Source organism: Dermacentor andersoni, chromosome 2, assembly GCF_023375885.2.
Source record: "Dermacentor andersoni chromosome 2, qqDerAnde1_hic_scaffold, whole genome shotgun sequence".
Lineage (NCBI taxonomy): Eukaryota > Metazoa > Arthropoda > Arachnida > Ixodida > Ixodidae > Dermacentor > Dermacentor andersoni.
This window is the reverse complement of record NC_092815.1, coordinates 23,458,248-23,476,402: the sequence shown is the minus strand read 5'-3', so window position 1 is coordinate 23,476,402 and position 18,155 is coordinate 23,458,248. Positions and strand designations below refer to the sequence as shown.

General features: G+C 41.5%; 2 protein-coding genes across 2 annotated transcripts in view; one reads left to right on the top strand and one right to left on the bottom strand.

Annotated features, from left to right (window-relative positions):
- The first annotated feature begins 265 nt into the window (after window positions 1–265).
- On the top strand, window positions 266–16,205 carry cold (coiled). The gene is made up of 4 exons (XM_050189928.3): window positions 266–406; window positions 709–828; window positions 3,741–3,919; window positions 8,814–16,205. Exons 1-4 carry the CDS (start codon window positions 364–366, stop codon window positions 8,901–8,903), a joined length of 432 nt encoding a protein of 143 aa, XP_050045885.1. The 5' UTR covers window positions 266–363; the 3' UTR covers window positions 8,904–16,205.
- Window positions 8,990–18,155, bottom strand: part of alpha-Catr (alpha-catenin related) — a 192,611-nt gene continuing 183,445 nt past the window's right edge. Inside the window, exon 16 of the mRNA XM_055077415.2 lies at window positions 8,990–9,074. Coding sequence (XP_054933390.1) covers window positions 9,030–9,074 — 45 coding nt within the window. The 3' untranslated portion in view covers window positions 8,990–9,029. The remainder of the gene's footprint in view (window positions 9,075–18,155) is intronic.

Sequence of the window (18,155 nt, the reverse complement as noted above, 5' to 3'; positions counted from 1 at the left end):
CAAAAAGCGACGGTGGATAAGAGATGTGGCACTGTTTGGCGCGGAAAATGATGTATGAAACGACGTCCGATACCTCTTTGAAAGACAACTCTAAAGCCTCTCCATCAAATTGGAAACACCTTTGTTTGCAGTGAAACGAAAACAAACAACGAATAACAATTGTTAAGTCACCGTTGCCACAGGCACCGATCTTAAAATTGAAACGTAAACATGGCTGCTGTTGATCTACGTCACTACATGCCTGACGAGTTACGGTTGACTATACTCTCCCGTACGACTCCGACTCGGCAACCGCAAGCGTTGCTGCTGTTGCGCGTCGTACGAACTGTGGAAGCTGTGGCTGTGTTTTAACCTGTTTGCAAGATGATTCCTTGGTTGTTCCTTTTTCTAGCAGGCGTACCGACTTGTAAGTAAGGTTGCTATCGCTGCAGTGCTTAATTTGTTGAGCCATGGCTTCCGGTAAAGCTTGGTCAAAAGTCGGGGTGCGGCTGTCTGCACTCCCCTTAACGTTCATCCGAAGTTGTCAAACTTCCGCTCTCAACGATCGGTGTTTTCTGCATTTCTAGTGCGAAAGTTATTTATGCGTGTGCACGATGAACAGCGTTATTCTAACTTGTACCGTGGAAATAGCGGTCGCCAGTGTGGCGCATTACTTTTGTGACTATGAAACTCCGATTGATGACACGATCCTTGCTTGTCTTATTGCAGGCTTTGCTTTGGAATGCTACGTGTGTACAAGTCAAGACAAAAATAACGAAAAGTGCACCGAGACCATCAAAACGTGTGATCCTTCTGAGACGCGCTGCCTTACCGAAGTTCGCTGGGGAAGTGAGTATAAAAAGAAATTATACACTGCCAGTAGCAGTTCGCGCTTCTGTTGCTAGATTTTCCGCCTAGTTATAACGACTGTTGTTCAGAGTGTGGTTTACTATCCTGGCATAAGTACCGCTGTCAAACTCGCCTTTGGGCGCGTCATGTATACGCAATCTCCACAGTTTAAGGCTTGAAAAATACGAAGCCCGTTATTGGACTTTGTTTAGCAGAGTGTCTTCAGTCACATATTAAATTTGACGTCACTGTGTGAAATGCATCTGATGTAAGATGCTAACGAGCTCAGGCGTGAACATTGAACTGACACAAGTCAGTCCTTCGTGAATGGACTATGGTAACATCAGCTGAGTGTTTAAAGCCAGACACTGGTGCTCATAGCCATAGGAAACTAACACCAAAAGTGATGGACCACCCATCTCTACAAACTGATCTTCACTGAATGTAGTGATGAGGCTTAGGCAGTTCTTTGTCTCAATGCAACGTGAAAGTAGCAGAGCTTTAATTCATTTCGAGAAGCAGGCAAAATATGCACAGTGGACATACAGAAGGTTTTCGGCTTTTAAAAGAGGGGGCACAAGTTTGTCATCTACTGTTTACATGCTGCATGATTGGATTGCTGTTTTCATGATATCAACTTAGTTTGCTTGGCAAGTGGAGTGGGTAGGTGAGACAGACTGTGCATATGCAGGTGCTAGTTTAAAATGACTGTATGTTCTCATTAGATGAACACTTACTTGAATCCCACTGTCTTGTCATTTTTTTTTTTCTTTTGTATACACTGTGGGGTATTGAGCCATTGTGTCTGCACCACTTCATTTAGGCACTGTATATAAGATAAATGTTCATTTCGTTCATTTGGTAGTCCAGCGTTGTCCCCAGTCATCTACAGTAAACTTGCAAAGTCAGCAGGACAGAGTCATGGTAGGGTGGGACTTGCATGCCACCATTATCACGCCACCATATTGTGGATCAGTTATCTGTGCAGTGCCCTTTGCCTCTCCAGGTTAATATGAGGAACTGTAAACTGTCAGCATGTATGCTTCACTGTGTGGTTCCATGTGGACTTTGTACTTTGTGCTAAATGGAGCTACACCCTCTGCATTTCAAGTAATCCTGACTAAAATGCATGCACTGTAGTCAGTACCATGAAGCACTTCAAATAAAGTGATACTTTAGATAAACCAATTTCATTATAATGACGGCTTACTGTATTATCAACTTAGTCACATGTTTGTTGCCACTAGTTTCGCAATACCTGATCCTGGTCATAACACTGACACGAAAGCAAACAAGCCTCTGACGAAGGACAAGAAGAATACAAACTAAATAGATCAGCCTCTAATTAGTGCTAAGCTTCAACATCTCTAAATTTAAAAGGTGGATTAATGAGCCTATGGCAGCACCTTTTAAAAATTGTGTGTAATGTGTTTGTGTTTGGCATTAAGGTAGCGATATCTCAGAAACTACCTCTAAACAAAAGTTTTCAACTGTGCCGTGTATGAATGCAATTAATAGACAGCTATAGTGGAGCATTCAAGGTCCACTCCGCTCAGACCGACACATTTTAACACTCTGCACATAGCTACTCAGCAGAATGCTAGTGGGAACGCTAATGCACATGAGCACAACGCTCGTATCGGCAGCAGAAAGTAGAATGCTGCTTACGTTCCACTAGGGACTCAATTGAGTGGAGTTTGAGGGTGTGTCTGCTTGGTTTCTTTGTCGCTTCACAGCTAAGCCAAGAGTGTGTAGCTCGCGTCTCTTTGAGACGCGCCTGTTGAATAAGCGAAACCAGTCCAGTTCATGCATCCACTGGTGCAAGTAAAATGTGAGTGGAGGGGAGCATAAGCAATGCTCTGCTAAAACTGTGCATTGCCAATTAACTATTTCTCCTGCAATGTTTTTGCTGCCTTCCTCTCTTCTTTGTCCCTGGTGCACTTGAAGCTGCGCTGACATCTGCACTTGAAGCTGCACTAGCTCCAGCGATCATCATGCTGTAATGGTTTTAAGGCTGTTGTATCATTTCTCACCACATTCCTCGCCACCAAATGACACCTCCACCGCATCAGTGATGAAATTTCCTCAGTGTATTTCACCAGGCCTTGCTGCCAACAAATTTTACTTGAGTGAAACACACAATTACTGTCAAGGAGTGGGGTGGCCGACACACCACAACCTTGACACCTCAGTCTATTTTGATAGAATTTCACGATGCTTGCACAATGTTCACAGATGCGAGAGACATGAGACTATGAAAACACACAGGATAGGGGAAGGCGAAGCTGGTGATGAGTGCATTGCTTGCTCTGGAGCAGATAGTCATCACTTAAGACCAGAAATGTAAAATTCAAAGCTGAAGTTCTTTATTTTTGTGTGTGTTTGTTAGAGTTCTCGACTCTCGCCTGAACCTCTTGTGCCATCAGTAGCATAGGTATGCATCCCCAAACAACACTATCAAAAGGTGCAGACACTGACTGTGGCAACAAGGACACCTTAAGATGTAAGCTTCTGCAACAAATTCATGCAAGTGCTGCTGTCATGGGTAGCAGCATGAGGCGCTACTATGTGAATGGAAATGAGATGTAAAATGAGACGCTTTTCTTTTTGTTTACTTTTCTCTTGAATTTCGAGGTTGAATAAATTTTGTCTGCACATGCCAACTTTTTTTTTCTTGTGTGTGTGAGTGTCTGTGATGAACACAGAACCATACAAGGAAGCCTTTGAAGTGAAATGATCTACTGCCAAAATTGCAACATTAAGCAAGGTAGAACTTTCTCTGTGGGAGTTATGTATCAGTGAAGATTTCACAATTCTATAAAGACATTTATTCCTCCAGTTCTGCAGAAAATACTGTCAGTAAGGGGCTTGATGAGTCCCTGTGTGACCCCTGTCAAATTGAAAAATTGCAGGTACACCTTACTGGGCTCCATCTGGCGAGAAGCAGTACTACATCAGCAAGCACTGTTCCACTGAGGAACACTGTATCAATCAGACTGTGCTGTATCGAGAGCGCTGTGATCGCATCTGGTACAATGACTGGGAATGTGTGGAATGCTGTACTGGTGACCGCTGCAACTATTATGTAACGGTATGGCTGCTTTATTTTGTACTGTAGAACCTGTTAACCCTTTCCATGCCAGCTCTTTTTCGGAAAACCACAAAAATTTGACGAATTCTTTTATGAATCATTCATTCTGAGCAGCTTTCATTATCGAAATATGAGCAGTTCTTTTGTTATTTTCTATTGTCTTTTACTGTGAATTAATTTTTTATGTTATGTTGAGTTGCAGATAGGCAAGGCTACAGAAACAGTGCAATATTTAGTGGAAACGAATTCAAGCATGCTTTTGTCACTTATATTCTTCATGAGATATGTTATAGCTGGTGCGGCATGGAAAACAAACTGCAGAGGCGTGGCGGCAAAGTATTTTGTGGAGCCATGTCCGGCGTGAGAGAGGTCGCCAGGGGCTTTAAGTTTCCATCGTCGTTGTTAGTAGTACGAAGTTGAAGCTCCAAACATGGTGCGCTAAGGCTTTTCTTGTCTGATTGTTTATACGAGGTGAAGAAATGTCCAAAAACACATTTCGACATTGAAGAAGGCAGCCATTGTTGCTGCAACCTGCTCATTCTGTGCCACCATATTTAACACCCAGGAGAGTCGGACTACTGCGTCGTTGCCGCCAGCTGCAAGCTCAAAAAATCAGTTTTCAAGGAAGCTGGTGCCATTTGCATAACTAACTTCTAAACAATTAACTTGTATTCTATTTAATAGCGGTGGATTCAAACCAATATAACGAAACAACTGCCACTCATCTGTGGCACTCTATAGACGAAAGGAAAACCCTGGACGAGTGAAACTCGTAACTCACATATTTTGGACAAAATACCTGAACAAGAGAGATATGTCCTTGGTGTGGAAAGGGTTAATGAAGTATGCTGTGCTATAGTATGTAATCATATATAAGGTGTTCCTTTTTAAGTGGAACACTTTCTTTTAGAAAAACTCATATCTAGGCCCAACCATATATGCATATACGTTTCATGGCTAGGTGGACATTAGCAGCGGGAAAAATATTGATGATAACCTAAATAATTACTAAACTAAAGTAATTACTAAATAATTACTAAATAATGTGCTAACTTATGAATTATATACTTTAGAGCAATTGTTGTAATCATGAAATTTAAGCAGAGGAGCAGTGAAGTCATGTCTGTTCAGAAGAAATCGTAAGTCTAGCACCACTTTTGGTATTTCCGTCTGCAAAATGGCCTAAAGGATGCATTGTGCTCCAGTTAAGATTGTCCTGAGCAGTTAGAGGCATGCTTCTGGGAAACTGTTTACTGGAATGCCAATGTATTTCATAGCAAATTTTAAGGTTGCAACAAGAACAACTCACAACACATAAAAACACCAATGAAAACAAGAAGATTACAAGCTGCAATAAAAAAAGACTGGAATGATCAGGCAGTGCCCAAACAAGGGAACATAATGTACTGTGGCTGGTAGCACTGGCTATCAAGAGCCTTTGGTAGCACAATGCTTCTTACCGCATGCCTCTATCACTGCCAGTAAGCACCCACAGCGGTAGCACAGTGGCTGTGGTACTGCGCTGCTGAGCTCCAGGTCGCGGGTTCGACCTAGACCATAGCAGCCGCATTCCAGTGGAGGCAAAATGCAAAAACACTTGTGTGCTTGGATTTAGGTGCATGTTAAAGAAACCCACATGATCAAAATTAGTGTGGAGTCCCTCATTACAGTGTGCCTCATAATCAGATTATGGTGTTTGCACATAAAATCCGAGAATTTAATTTTCCAGTACGCAAGCAACAGCCACAGACGTAAACAAGTGCAGTGACTGGTTTGCAACTTTTTGAGGCATAAAAATTGAAAAAATTAAAGGAACCATGTTTCTGTGTGTGAAATTGTGCCTCAAGCTTATCGGGATTGCCACCATCACACCAGCTGCTGACCAAAGCGATTATTCTACAATCACCAACACATGTCAGTGCTCATGGGCATGTACAATCCAGTGGCTACAGTGTTGGCAAAGGACCCTTCATATAACGTTATGCATATTCCAAAGAAAGCGTGGCGATCAATGCTTCATATTGAAACATTGGAATTTCTCTGTGGGAAGGCTGCTGCGGGAGGCACTGCAGTGAGAATGCACTGTAGGAAATGTGCGTGTGTAGTGTGCGCACTGTGCACGCGCACACTGCACACACTGCCAAGGGTAGCCTGTAAGCATGTGTCATCAGTATCCAAGTTTGTCAAGAAGTACTTTGTTGCATTTTGCACATGTATCTTTGTGCTCACATGTTGTGGAGTTTATTAAACCTAACTTTGTTTTGTGTGTCACCCTTTTCTGCTTATGAAGGGCATGCAAACACTTCTGTGATGCCAAGTCAGTTCAAACTTGGGGGGAAAACTGCATCTGAAGAATAGAAAATGTTTCAACAAGCCTTTGGGGACAAATGTATTAGCAATGAATGGTATAGTTATTTCAAAATGCAAAGGCTGATGAAGATTGCCAAAGTGGTTGACATTCCACTTCAACAACATTTGCATTAATGCATCTCATGTGTTGGTTCTCCTTAATCGCCGTTTGTCTATCACAGAGATTGCTGAACATGTAGGCATCGGCTTAGATTGTTTTGAGGAAGTTCTGACACAATAACTGAACATGCATTGCATCACCGATAAATTTGGGCCCTATGTGTTTGCTGAGAACCAGAAAGTGAACTGTGTTAACATCAGTCAAGAATGACTATTGTGTCAGTGCTGATGTAAACTTATTGAAAACAATTGGAATAGAAAACAGAACCTGGGTCTACAGCTATGACATCGAAACCAAGACTCAATCGTCATTGTGGGTGCGACAAGGATCGCCCCGACTGAAGAAAGCTTGGACGATCCAGCATGGAGATAATGTTGACTGCTTTCTTTGATTGACAATAGATTCCACTTGGCCAAGGAGTTCTATATTTAGCATTTTGAAGGGTCTGAGGGAAATCATATGCCAGAAGAGGTCTCAGCTATGGATAAACCAGAGTTGGATGTTGCACCATGGCAACGCACCAGCTCACTTTTTGTGTTTTATGCACAATTTTCTGTCAGTAAACAAATGACTGTTGTGCACCAGCTACTCTACCATAAGTTGTAGTCTGCTTGATAGGACACCATTTCAGCACATTTCATGAGATCAAGAAGAATGCAGAGGAGTTGGTCACTATGCCCAAAAAGTGTAAGGCAAAGGGAACTACTTTGAAGGCAACAAAATTTAGCAAGTTGCACCTACCAAAATGATGTTCTCATTGCGATAGAGCCATCCTCTTCCTTAAAATAAAGGCTTTATTCATTCATTGCAATAGTACTGCCTTTTTTTTTTTTGTCACCTATTGGGCTACTTCGGATAACTCACCTTCCAGAGAAGGTAGCACAAAATGCATAACGAAATCAAAGTTAGTATATGATCATCAGTAGGGCTGCTTTGCTGCTTGCAGAAGGTCGGCAGACAGAGAAGATTCTGACGTAAAGACACTATAAACAATTTCACCTTTTTGAAGAAGACCATGAAAATCCATTAATATGTGCCTTTGCCTGTCAAAATTATCCCATGCTTTTGGCATTTAGGTCGGCGAGGCCATGATGGACAGCAGAGAGACTGCGGCATTAACCCTTCCCATGATGGTGTAGCCACTTGTACATCCCACTCCACCAGAAATGTTTTTGGGCTTGTTATGTCAAGGCACAGAGGAAGTGTAGGAGAATGGAAAATCAAGCAAGTTGGAATGTATCCATTGTAGCAGCACACACGAAAGACACACAGCAAAAAGGGAAGGAATTCAAGATGAGCATTGATGACACAGCTGAAGAAACTTGATGAGAGCCAGAAACAGGCAATCACAAAGGGACCACAATGCGATTTGGTAAAAAAAGCAATGAGACAGTTGCGTGTTGTTTGTGGAAGCACTGAGAGACGATGTTGAAAATCACCAGTTAGATATACACGTACTATTTCATTAAACTTAGATTGAATTGAACTCTGAATTTTCTATGGACTCTATTCAATGCATTTCTTGTACTTAATAAATTGTTCGGAGAACAAAATTTGCAATTTCTATAACTCAGAAGAGTTACAAAATGTGAGCTGTCTAAAACAATGGTAAGATACATTGATTTTGCCTTGCGTGCTGCACTTTTTCTACAGGAGGTCGTCTACTTCACGGGCCAAGAATGAGATTTACATCATTGGTGGCACTGTTTTCTGTTCTGTCCAGCATTATTCACAGCTGTACGGTGAAATAAGTTAAATATTCATATTGCTTGTGATGAACCTTTCACAAGAGTCCTTGGGCTTATTCACAAAAGTGGTTGGTTATTGTAGGAAATTACTGCATGAATGGAAGAAAGGAACACACATACTGTCATGCTGTTTTCAAGTGTCTTCTTGTGTAGTGTCCCATTTTTCCATTTGTGCAGTAATTTATTGTGATAATCATGAATCAACTAGGTTCTAAAGATACTGTACTGAAGTAGCTGGAAGTGATAACAGCATACACGGACTTTGAGTGCACCCAGCATTTTATCAGTGTTGTTTCTCTGATCTAAATTAGTTTGCACATTCCTTTGTGAGAATTACTTAAAACTTCGCGTCACATAGCCATGTTAAACTTAGTTTTGCAGTGCACTGATAGCCATTGTGTCCAGTCAGAAATTGTCTTCTGTGCTATACTGTATTCGTGGGCCATGTTCACATTGAAACTCATGGTTTTGTAGAATTATAAATACAGTCTTTATTATGACAATGAAAACCAGTGTCATGCCCTGCATGATGTGTAGTGGAAGCACAGTACACCGGGATGTTCTGCATGTAGAATCAAATGAGTAACGTCATGTAAAGTCTGTACTACAGTCTGGTATTCACAACATGAGCACCACAGAGTCACTTTTTGCTGTCTTTTTTTTTTCTTGGTTGCAGCTCGGTGCAGGTCTCTCAAGGCCATCAGCATGGACCTGCATAGTTGCCACAGCTGTTGCTCTCCTGGCCTCCTACGCCAAGGCATCATGATGTGGTGTCTTCTGCCTTCCTCACGGTTGTCATTGTCCCTCACAGATCATTGCAATCAAGCTTTTGGTATGTGAGGGCGTTTTGTGAGGGTATCCACCTTGCTCCACTTTGCACGGTTCATCATATTTAGCAATACTGATTCTCAGGAGTGGTTTCCACGATGCTCTTCAGCTGTATAGAAAGAATTTAATGCAAATTGTTGTGCAGTGAAAATTCTGCAGAGAGATTCATGCCAGGGCGACAGGCAGGAGCTCAGTTATTTTGGTTAATAGTAGTTACAGTTGTTAATAGTCTGCTGCCTATCAGAGAGTCTGGTTTTCAGTATTCTTTTAAGGTTAATCTATTTTAGAAAGCATGCTGCGAAGCTCACAATAGGTACCTGCAGTGAAGGTTCCTATGCTGACAGCAGCACTGTAATATTAAGCTAGTGAGTAGTGAAGGCAGCTTTTAGTAGGATGCTCACTCTTTCATGGCACCAACTACTGTTGCTAAACTAGGCACATGACTGTCCAGTTTCAGCTAAAGGTATGACTGGGCTTGAAATTTTTTAGAACATGAGATTGTTGAAAGTGTGTGCAGTCTTGCTGCACAGCATGTATTGAGAAGATGGTCTGTTGTTCTACTACTACTGTACAGACTGCTCATTTGGGTTCCAAGGGTATGAATGTCAAATGTGGGTGGTGCTATAGACATTTAATTGAAATATTGGCTTTTGAGTCTGGCTTCACCTGAAAAATATTTTTCACAGTTCTGTTCTCTTGACCTTTGTGGTCAGCAATGCAAGTGTGTGCTCCAGCGCTGAGGCGTGTTCAATCAGCAGTGTCTGTGCCAGGCTGAGTGTGCTGTGCATACAAGTGATGAAACAGATGTGTGCTCAGATTGCTTAGAATGTGGTCTGATTTTTTATTGAAGCCCAAGCGGTTGGTATCTGCTGCTCAGTATGCGACACCGCCATATTCACGGTTTTTAGCCCAGTGGACCTTCCAGCATATTGTCTGGTAAATAAATTTGAATTTAAAGTGTTGACAATGCCATTGGACATGTCGAGGCAATAAAAGAAGCTTACACGAATTTACAGTAATACAGTGGACTTCCATTAATTCGACTCTGGCTAATTCGATTTCTTGGTTAAGCGGAGTTCGGTTGATTGATTCGATCATGACTAAAGGTTCCGACTGGTGCTCATGCATTTCTATGGGCCCAAACTTTTGTTGTTCAGATCCTAAAATTGTCCTTCATAGAATAATTAGAATTTAGCCAGCCAGCACATACGCGGCTTGACCCCTATGGTGATGCCAACAGTGACCCCTTTAGCGGCAGCATGTCTCAGAAAAGTTTAGGGGACAGTGAATGCGTTGAGAACACTAAAAATCTCCCTTTGTAAACGTCTGTTCTTGGCCTGCCCTAGGATATACTTAAGCAATAACTGTAGCTCACAGTGTCTGATTACAGCAGAACCTTGTTCCTACATTTTAGAAAAAAAATCACAAGAAAAAACATACTAGCCGGGAAAACACACAATACAAGGTCATTAAAAAATTTGTCAGGCTCAGCTGTAGTTGACATCTACGTAATGCGAAGCATTGCGCATGTCATTGCAGCACGAGACGCTGATGTGCGCTGAGCTGGTGGGGCCCAAGCGACCCGAGACATGCATTCTCGTTTTTAATGTGATAGCGTTGAGGGCCCCATGTCACTAAAAATCCACTGTCGTGTCGGACGTCATTTCATGAAAAATCATTCTGAACCACAACTACGCAGGCCCTCCGCATGGCGCAGAGGCGTTACTGAACTAACTGAATTCCTCAAAGTAAAATGCGTAAAATCGTAAAGTACGACCTAAGCACAACCTATTAGTGTAGGAGTTTAATTTGAATATACCAGAAAACATAATTCTGTTACACACTAACTCAAACACAAATTCCTTTTCCTGTGTTTCTACTATTCATAGAGCGACATGGCCCGCTCAGTTCCTTGCAACAACACCATAGCGCTCACCTCCGCGCATCCACAAGAAAGCTACATTTGCTGGGGAAGCATGACAAGCAGTCAGGGGTCTTTGAATGCTATCGCATTCCACTCTTAAAGGCGAAGCTTAAGCATCCTCCAAATTTTTGTGGCGACAGCAAGCTTATGTTTGCCCTCATCGAAGTCAAAATGGGTCAGCAGCTTCTTCAGGCATTAAGTTTTGGTGTCAGTTTTGATGTGCTCATTTGGTGTGCGATAGCAAATGCTGACGCGCAGCACGAGATATCAACACCTGTTAAGCTGGCGAAGCCCGAACGGTTCGTTGTCGTTTTTTAACACGACAGCGTTAAGGGCCCCCTGTCGCAGAAAAGTTGGCGTTCCCGTGTCCAGCGTCAGCCGTCTTTTCGTGAAATGTCATTCCGAACCACGCATACCCAACCACTCTTCTACCACCAAAGTTCCTCATACCTTGTCCTTCATTCCTTACAAAGTTATTCCTCGGAATTTTGAGAGTGACAGCCACAAACAAATGTAATGGGGGGAAGAAGAAAAACACCGACAGTGCATACTTTTAATGTTAGATCTTCTCAGAGTGAAATATTAAAAGTGCGAAACAATAACATGAGATCGGCCCACTCAAGAGGCTGCGTTTCTACCAGAAAGCTCGCCTTCGTGCATAGCATTCGCCACCAGCATTTCCTAGTAAACATTATGGCTATATAACCTGCGATTGCGGGCAGGTGTGAAAAGCAGTCAAGGATCTTTGAATGCCATCACATTCCACTCTTAAAGGCAAAGCTTAAGCGTCCTCCAAATTTTTATGGTGTAGCATTTCCGAAACAAAATTGAGCTGGTGGTCTTCGCCAGAATGTGATGCCACCATAGTGAAACATGATCCTCACTTTGCGCTGCCGGCTGCAGTGCATTTGGGTTACCGTCTTTTAAAAGTGTGCAGTATGCTTTCAATGGCGCTATGCCGCGCGTGCTGACACAAGTGAATATGCTTATTCCAATAGGATTGGTGGCAGTAGCTGAAAATGCATGGCACGCGATGACCAGCGAGAGTATTCGTCTGTACCAGGATAGGAAACTGAGTGCACGCTGGCATTTTCACATTGCACATACTGGCGAGTATAGTGGGAAAGCTACTGTGGGGTGTGGCTACTGTTCTTGATTGGGCGCGCCTCGCTCCTTTTGTTGTTTGCATGGGATCTAGCAGCCGGAAAATGTATTGTACGACTGCAGTTTGTAGATGTACTGAACGTTAGTGCCAAAAGATAGTGTTTCCGGGAACGTATCAACCGGCAAGAAAGTAGCGAAACAGTAATATGATTTCTGTGTCCTTAATGGCGAACGTTGGCACTGGCAAATTGTTTGAAACAGGATTGTATTAACGAGGTTCTACTATATGGTATTTACCTAATTCTAACGTGCAGCTTTTTAATATTTTTTTAAAGGAAATTGGGCCGAAAATTGCCAGCAAGGTACAATCGTATATGAAACTGAAACCTCCTTCACGGCATTCGTATGCTTTATTTACTGCATAACATATGTGTACTGCTGTGTAGCTGAATTTAATAACATGCGGTGAAGCTGACTTTAGGAAACCAGCCACCATTGTGCAATATATTAGACTTAATGAGAGCAGCATTCTGGGCAAGTTGGTAATCCATTACTCAAGTATTATTGCGCAACAAAAAAGACATGGACGTAAGAGAAGGCACACCTTACGCTTGGTGTGTCTTCTTCAGAGACACATCCGCGTCTCTTCTGTTGCGCAATAATACTGGAGTAACATATTAGACCCTTCCCCATTTTGTTTCGCTAAAAAATTGGGTGTACATTAAATTTCTACTTTTCTTTAGGGGATTTAATGTAATTTCTGTTAGTTCTTTTACTTTGGGCACATAGAAAGTAGACGCACGTTAGATTCGAGAGCGCGTTAGAGTCGGGCAAAAACTGCCAAATGTATCGGCGGTGCGTTTTCATGTTTTTCTGCCTCTTGTTTAATTTGACCCGTTTGGTAACAGAAGTTGACCGTAATACCCTTGTCATTCTAGTATGGCAGCCTTGCAATGCACACTTCTGAATGATTTGATTTGTACTTGGAAACATGTAATGTGCAAATATCTGAGGTCAAGAAGATGGGACATACATGAACTTGCAAGTACGTATGTATACTGTCAAACCTGTGTGTAACGAATGTGGATATAATGAATTATTGGCTGTACTGAAGTAAACAAAAAGTTTGATTGGTCGTGCTTTATTTCAATGGAGTATTCTCCTCTTATAACAAAACAGAAAATAGTCGTGCTTGTTAAACATGACATGGCAGTGGCAAAATTGTGCTTATTTGTGTGAACAGACGCCTTGTCTGTCGGTTTTCACCTTGCAATAAAGTCGTAGTCCTGACGAGCTGCTGTTGCATGGTGGAGCAGCCTTCAACGCTCCCTTTGCCTCTCAAGGTTGGTATGGAGGAAAGCAAAGGGCTGTGCTGCACCCAGCGGTTTCATTCAGATTTCCCACTTCGTGCATTGTACTACACTGAGTCTAGTGCCACTCCACTTATAATAATCTGGTCTAAATTGCATGTATGGCAGTCAGAACCATGAAAACTTTGTATAAAGTGATTTCTTTATAACAAGGGCTTACTATATATATTGTACTGTAAACTAAGGAGCAGTGGGGCTGTGGCTAGGAGAGAGAGAACGACGACGATAGAGACAAACCTTGTTTCGATGCTCATAAACTTGAATCTCGTAAATCTCGAATCTCGAATCGAATAGATCTCGTAAACTTGAAAACGCCACTGCTCAGAAGAGCAAGTTAAGTATCAAGAAGTGCAAATGCTTGTGCCAGTAATGAAACTTATTTGCAACATTCTGTGGTAAGTCCTTTGTTTCACTGTCTCTACCTTGTTCTTGCCATGCACTGCACATTGAGCTGCTCTTTGTCCTGTATAAGGCACCAGAAACTCTGTGGACAGAAGCGCGCAGGAAATACTTGCCTTCCACTTATGCACATGCTCGAGACACATCTTTATGCTGGAGGTGAAGCTTTGCCCTGCACATTTGCTGCCGTTGCCATTCAGCACAAAACATTGAGGAAACATTCCACATATTGGTGGTAGTGAAAGATTGTGCAGCAGACTGTAATGCTCACTACAAGAATTCACATTTATGAAAACTGCGAAACTGTACAGTTATGCGGTAATGGCAGTTGGACATATTCTGCTGACTTGTTGATCAGCTGTTGTGCTAGAATTTCATAAACTTATGCTTGCATGGAAAAGATTTAACTGCAATATTTATCTGTAGTAAACTTCCATATTCATATTTTCTGTTTTAAATTCACGAATTGCGGTCACTAATTGGGCGCCTGGGAAAATTACCTGTTTTGCATGTCACTCTGCCAGCACTGGTAGTTTGCAGTAGTAAAAAGAGAACTGCTTAGCTACTGCTTAGGGCATGGTAGTGTTCACTAGATTTTTGTGAGGTACCATTTCTTTAACTGCATCTTGCTGAAGAGTACTATGGTTCTACAAGAGGACATTTATAATCTACAGAAACTTTCATTTTTCACAACACTTCTTGTGAGCTAAGCCACAATATTCAGAAGTACTTTAAAACTGGGTCATCCTGGGTCTCTACAAAATATTTGATAGCTGTATTTTCTACCTTGATGTCTGTCGTAACGTAAGTTTATCATGTAAACTTTTGCTTTACGTGTTTTTCATCTTCCCTCTGTTGTTATTAACCATATCATAAGAAGCCAATAAACAAAGACGCCACGGATAACATAGGGGAAATTACTTGTACTTAATAATTGAATTAAAGAAAATGATAAATTAATGGCAATGAAAGTGGATGAAAAAACTTTCCGCAGGTGGGGAACAATCCCATGTCTTTGCATTACGTGTGCAGTGCTATTATGCTAGCTTCTTATGATATGATTAATAAAAATCAGGCCCCTCGGCTAACCCACTTTCCTCTCTGTTGTTATTGTCACTCATCTTGTTCCCCTTTCCCTTTCAACAAGTGCAGCGCTCTTTCTCAAAGTTATTAGGCTTAACTTTATTGTGTAACTACGTATAATGCAAGAGAACTTTGTTGCTCTTACTATGGAGGAACCTACTGTGCAGTTCATACTGCCAATACGTTCTGACAGTGGAGAAGCATAGTTGTGATTCCAGATTGTGTGTCCTTACAGCTTGGAATTTTTTACGTAACTACAAAAGTGTCTGCCATAAGCAGAAAATGCAGATTAAAATGGAACTGTTTCGAATTCTTTAGAACTTGTCCCTTTATGTATGACTACTTACCAGCTACATACCTGTACAGTATGAGATATTGGTCTTGAATTTTATTAAGAGCTGTATAGCCACTTTTGTGCTCTAGTGTATTCTTGACAGCTTTCACTGAGTACAAGATATTCTCTATTGGCTTTCCTGCACCTGTCATTAAAGAGGGAGGATAAGTTGCATTCCTTTATCATAGGGTGGCTTTTGTACAGTATACAACTGTGCACTAGTGATGTTTTTATCCTGATGAGCTCAGAACTGCCTGCCGACTGCACTGCATTCCTACAATTGTTTGTGTGCCTTTAAAGGACATACATCTGTTATGCCTTTAAATGGCATACACTCAGCTCTTTCTTTTTTTTTTTCATATTTAACATTAAGATATACCTTACACAGGCTGCTTGTAATGTTATGAATAAACACATGGCTATATTCACTATGTTGGAACATTCGTGCCATGATGTTTTGTTTGGCATAACTTGATAACATTCCACTAAGTACCATGGCATTCACAACTTGCAGTCATTAGTTTTGATTTTATAAGTGCAAGCAAAGTTAACTGAACTTTGTGTTTTATTAAAAAACAGTGTTACAAATGAGCAGACATGTTGGTGACCAGGTTGATATCCATCCATTTTTTTGTACATAAAGTATCTTCTTTTGCATCTTTGCAGTCATATATATATATATATATATATATATATATATATATATATATATATATATACTTTTACTCAAGAAATATATATTTGTGCCTTTTCAGTAACTTTTTGAGTGTGTCTTCACTTTCTTGTGACATGTTTTTGAGTTCTTGGCAAAAATTTGGTTTATGTTGGATATTTTAGAGTGGCACAAGCTGCAAAGGTCTGTTTGCATAATGTGTATCACATGTTTATGTCCATGAAAGTGGGCTGCTTTGTACACACAATGATCTGTACAACAAAGTGAGATGTTGAGACGTATTTTTGTGACTTGATGCCTTTATATGGTTTATCTCATGTACAATAAATGAAGACGCCTGTTTGAGAACATGACCTTGTTTAGTTATTTTTACTGCTAAGAACAAGCCACAGTGCTTTTCAATCAGCAGTACTTCTTATTTTTAAATGTGACCATCTGTTGCTCTGCATTACACTACTAGAGGGAATAGTTAACTTTATGCTTTTAAGTATAGGCTGGTGTATAATTTAGAACTGCCCTGAGACACTCTTATCCACAGTTAGCTGTGTTTAAATTATTCAAATGATTTTGTCAGCTTTGCTGCAGTACATCTTTTGTTATGTCACAAAAGTATGAAAACAAGTGCTGGTTGGTGTCATAGACCACATTATACAGAGAAATGCCAAAAAAGGAGAATAAAAAAATTAATTGCTTAAAGGGTCTTTGAAAAGATTTTTGCCATACTACCTACTACCTAGAGTACTACCTGGACATAAAAAGCATCTCTCATGGAATGCTCTTGTACAAGGATTTTATGTTTTGCGTTATGTGCGCTATGTTTACAGTGATAAAAGTTATTAGGCATTACCCTCCTCTCAAGAAGTAGCATTACCCTCAATTCGTATACCATGTGGCCACTGCTATGTCCCATTATCTTGGGAACAACGTAATACGGTAACACAAGTGCTGTCTACTGGTTGATTTGAACCGAGTGTATTCCAGCATCCCTTTCTGATGCAGTTTTTCTTGGTAAAGGGGCCCTGAACCACCGCTTGGGCTTGGTGAAATAACATAGTCCGCAGGTAGCATGTGCTGCTGTGAACACCTCAGCCAAGTTTTGCGGTTGTACGCGGTGCTTGAAGCACACAAGCAGAGCGCGAAGTTACCTTTCTCTCAAACACTCTCTTTTCAACGGAAGCCTGCTCCTCATTCTTTTCTGGACGCTTTATTTCCTGATAAAGGAGATTCCCATGCACAGCTGCTATTGGTAGCTGCTATGTAATGTAGATATTGCGGCTGCCACGGGGTGCCACTACGAGTCCACTTGCTAAGCGCACTGCGGCTCGCTGAGGACAACCACGTTTAGCTTACATTTAGCATGTTGTAGGCACCAAAATCGGAAGTCATGGCGTCTGTGTGAAATTTTAACTGCGCGCCATGGTGACATTTAGAAGGCCCACTGAACCGTAGCCTTCACAGTGCAAGGCATTGAAGAAGGAATGGGAGCAGAGTGGAGGCCGTCTTTGATTGCCAGTAACTCCACTTCTGCTGAACACATTGAAGTACATTTTGCAGCAAAGTATTTCTGAAATAGCCTATTTTCACTTCAAACACCTTTCTCTGCTTCAATAAAAAGTGGTCCAGGCCCCCTTACTGTAGGGATGGTGGCCTCAAAGTGAAGTTTATGTGCAATACTAACAATTTCTACAGCATGCAATTGTTGCAGTTTACTTCCTACACACGCCTGCAGGGTGAAAGGACGAGCACAGTACAGTGACGGTACAATTCATGTTTCTGCCACCAGAAAAAGCTGTCACTGCACCTATGTATATGCAAAATAATCGCTCTGTGTCCCACTGGCTGCTGTTGTCATTGTACTGCTGTTAACCTTTGTCACATTCTTTCTTACCCTTCGCCTTCCTCCATGCAGCCCCGCAGCGCCCAGCTTTTTGGAAGAAATTCTTTATTCTACTCCTCCCCTCACATATGCAAGTGCACGTGTACAGGCAACAGCTGTAGCAGACAGTCTACATTGTCAGGCAGAAGAGCGCCATTGGGTTGAGGAAACGTCTACTTTATTGCATTTGTTTTCATTTTCTTTTGCTGCCGCTGAGAAGTTGAAACGTAGCTGTTTTGCTTTATTCGTTATTTGTACCTTCGTAAGGAAAAGTTGGCCTGACAGCTGCACACAATAGTATAACAGAGCAGGTAAACTGTAGCTTGTAATGTACACTCATAACCTTGACAGTGCTGTACATCCTTGTTGCACTTTGCATAACTGTACTTGTAGTGGATGAAAAGACTGTCTTGCTTTTCCAGGACAC

Bases quoted from the DNA above. Each gene is read 5' to 3' on its own strand.
- cold (XM_050189928.3), top strand. From the start codon at position 364: ATGATTCCTTGGTTGTTCCTTTTTCTAGCAGGCGTACCGACTT. The intron at 407-708 runs GTAAGTAAGGTT...GTCTTATTGCAG, and splicing joins TCTAGCAGGCGTACCGACTT to GCTTTGCTTTGGAATGCTAC. The intron at 3,920-8,813 runs GTATGGCTGCTT...TCTTGGTTGCAG, and splicing joins GCTGCAACTATTATGTAACG to CTCGGTGCAGGTCTCTCAAG.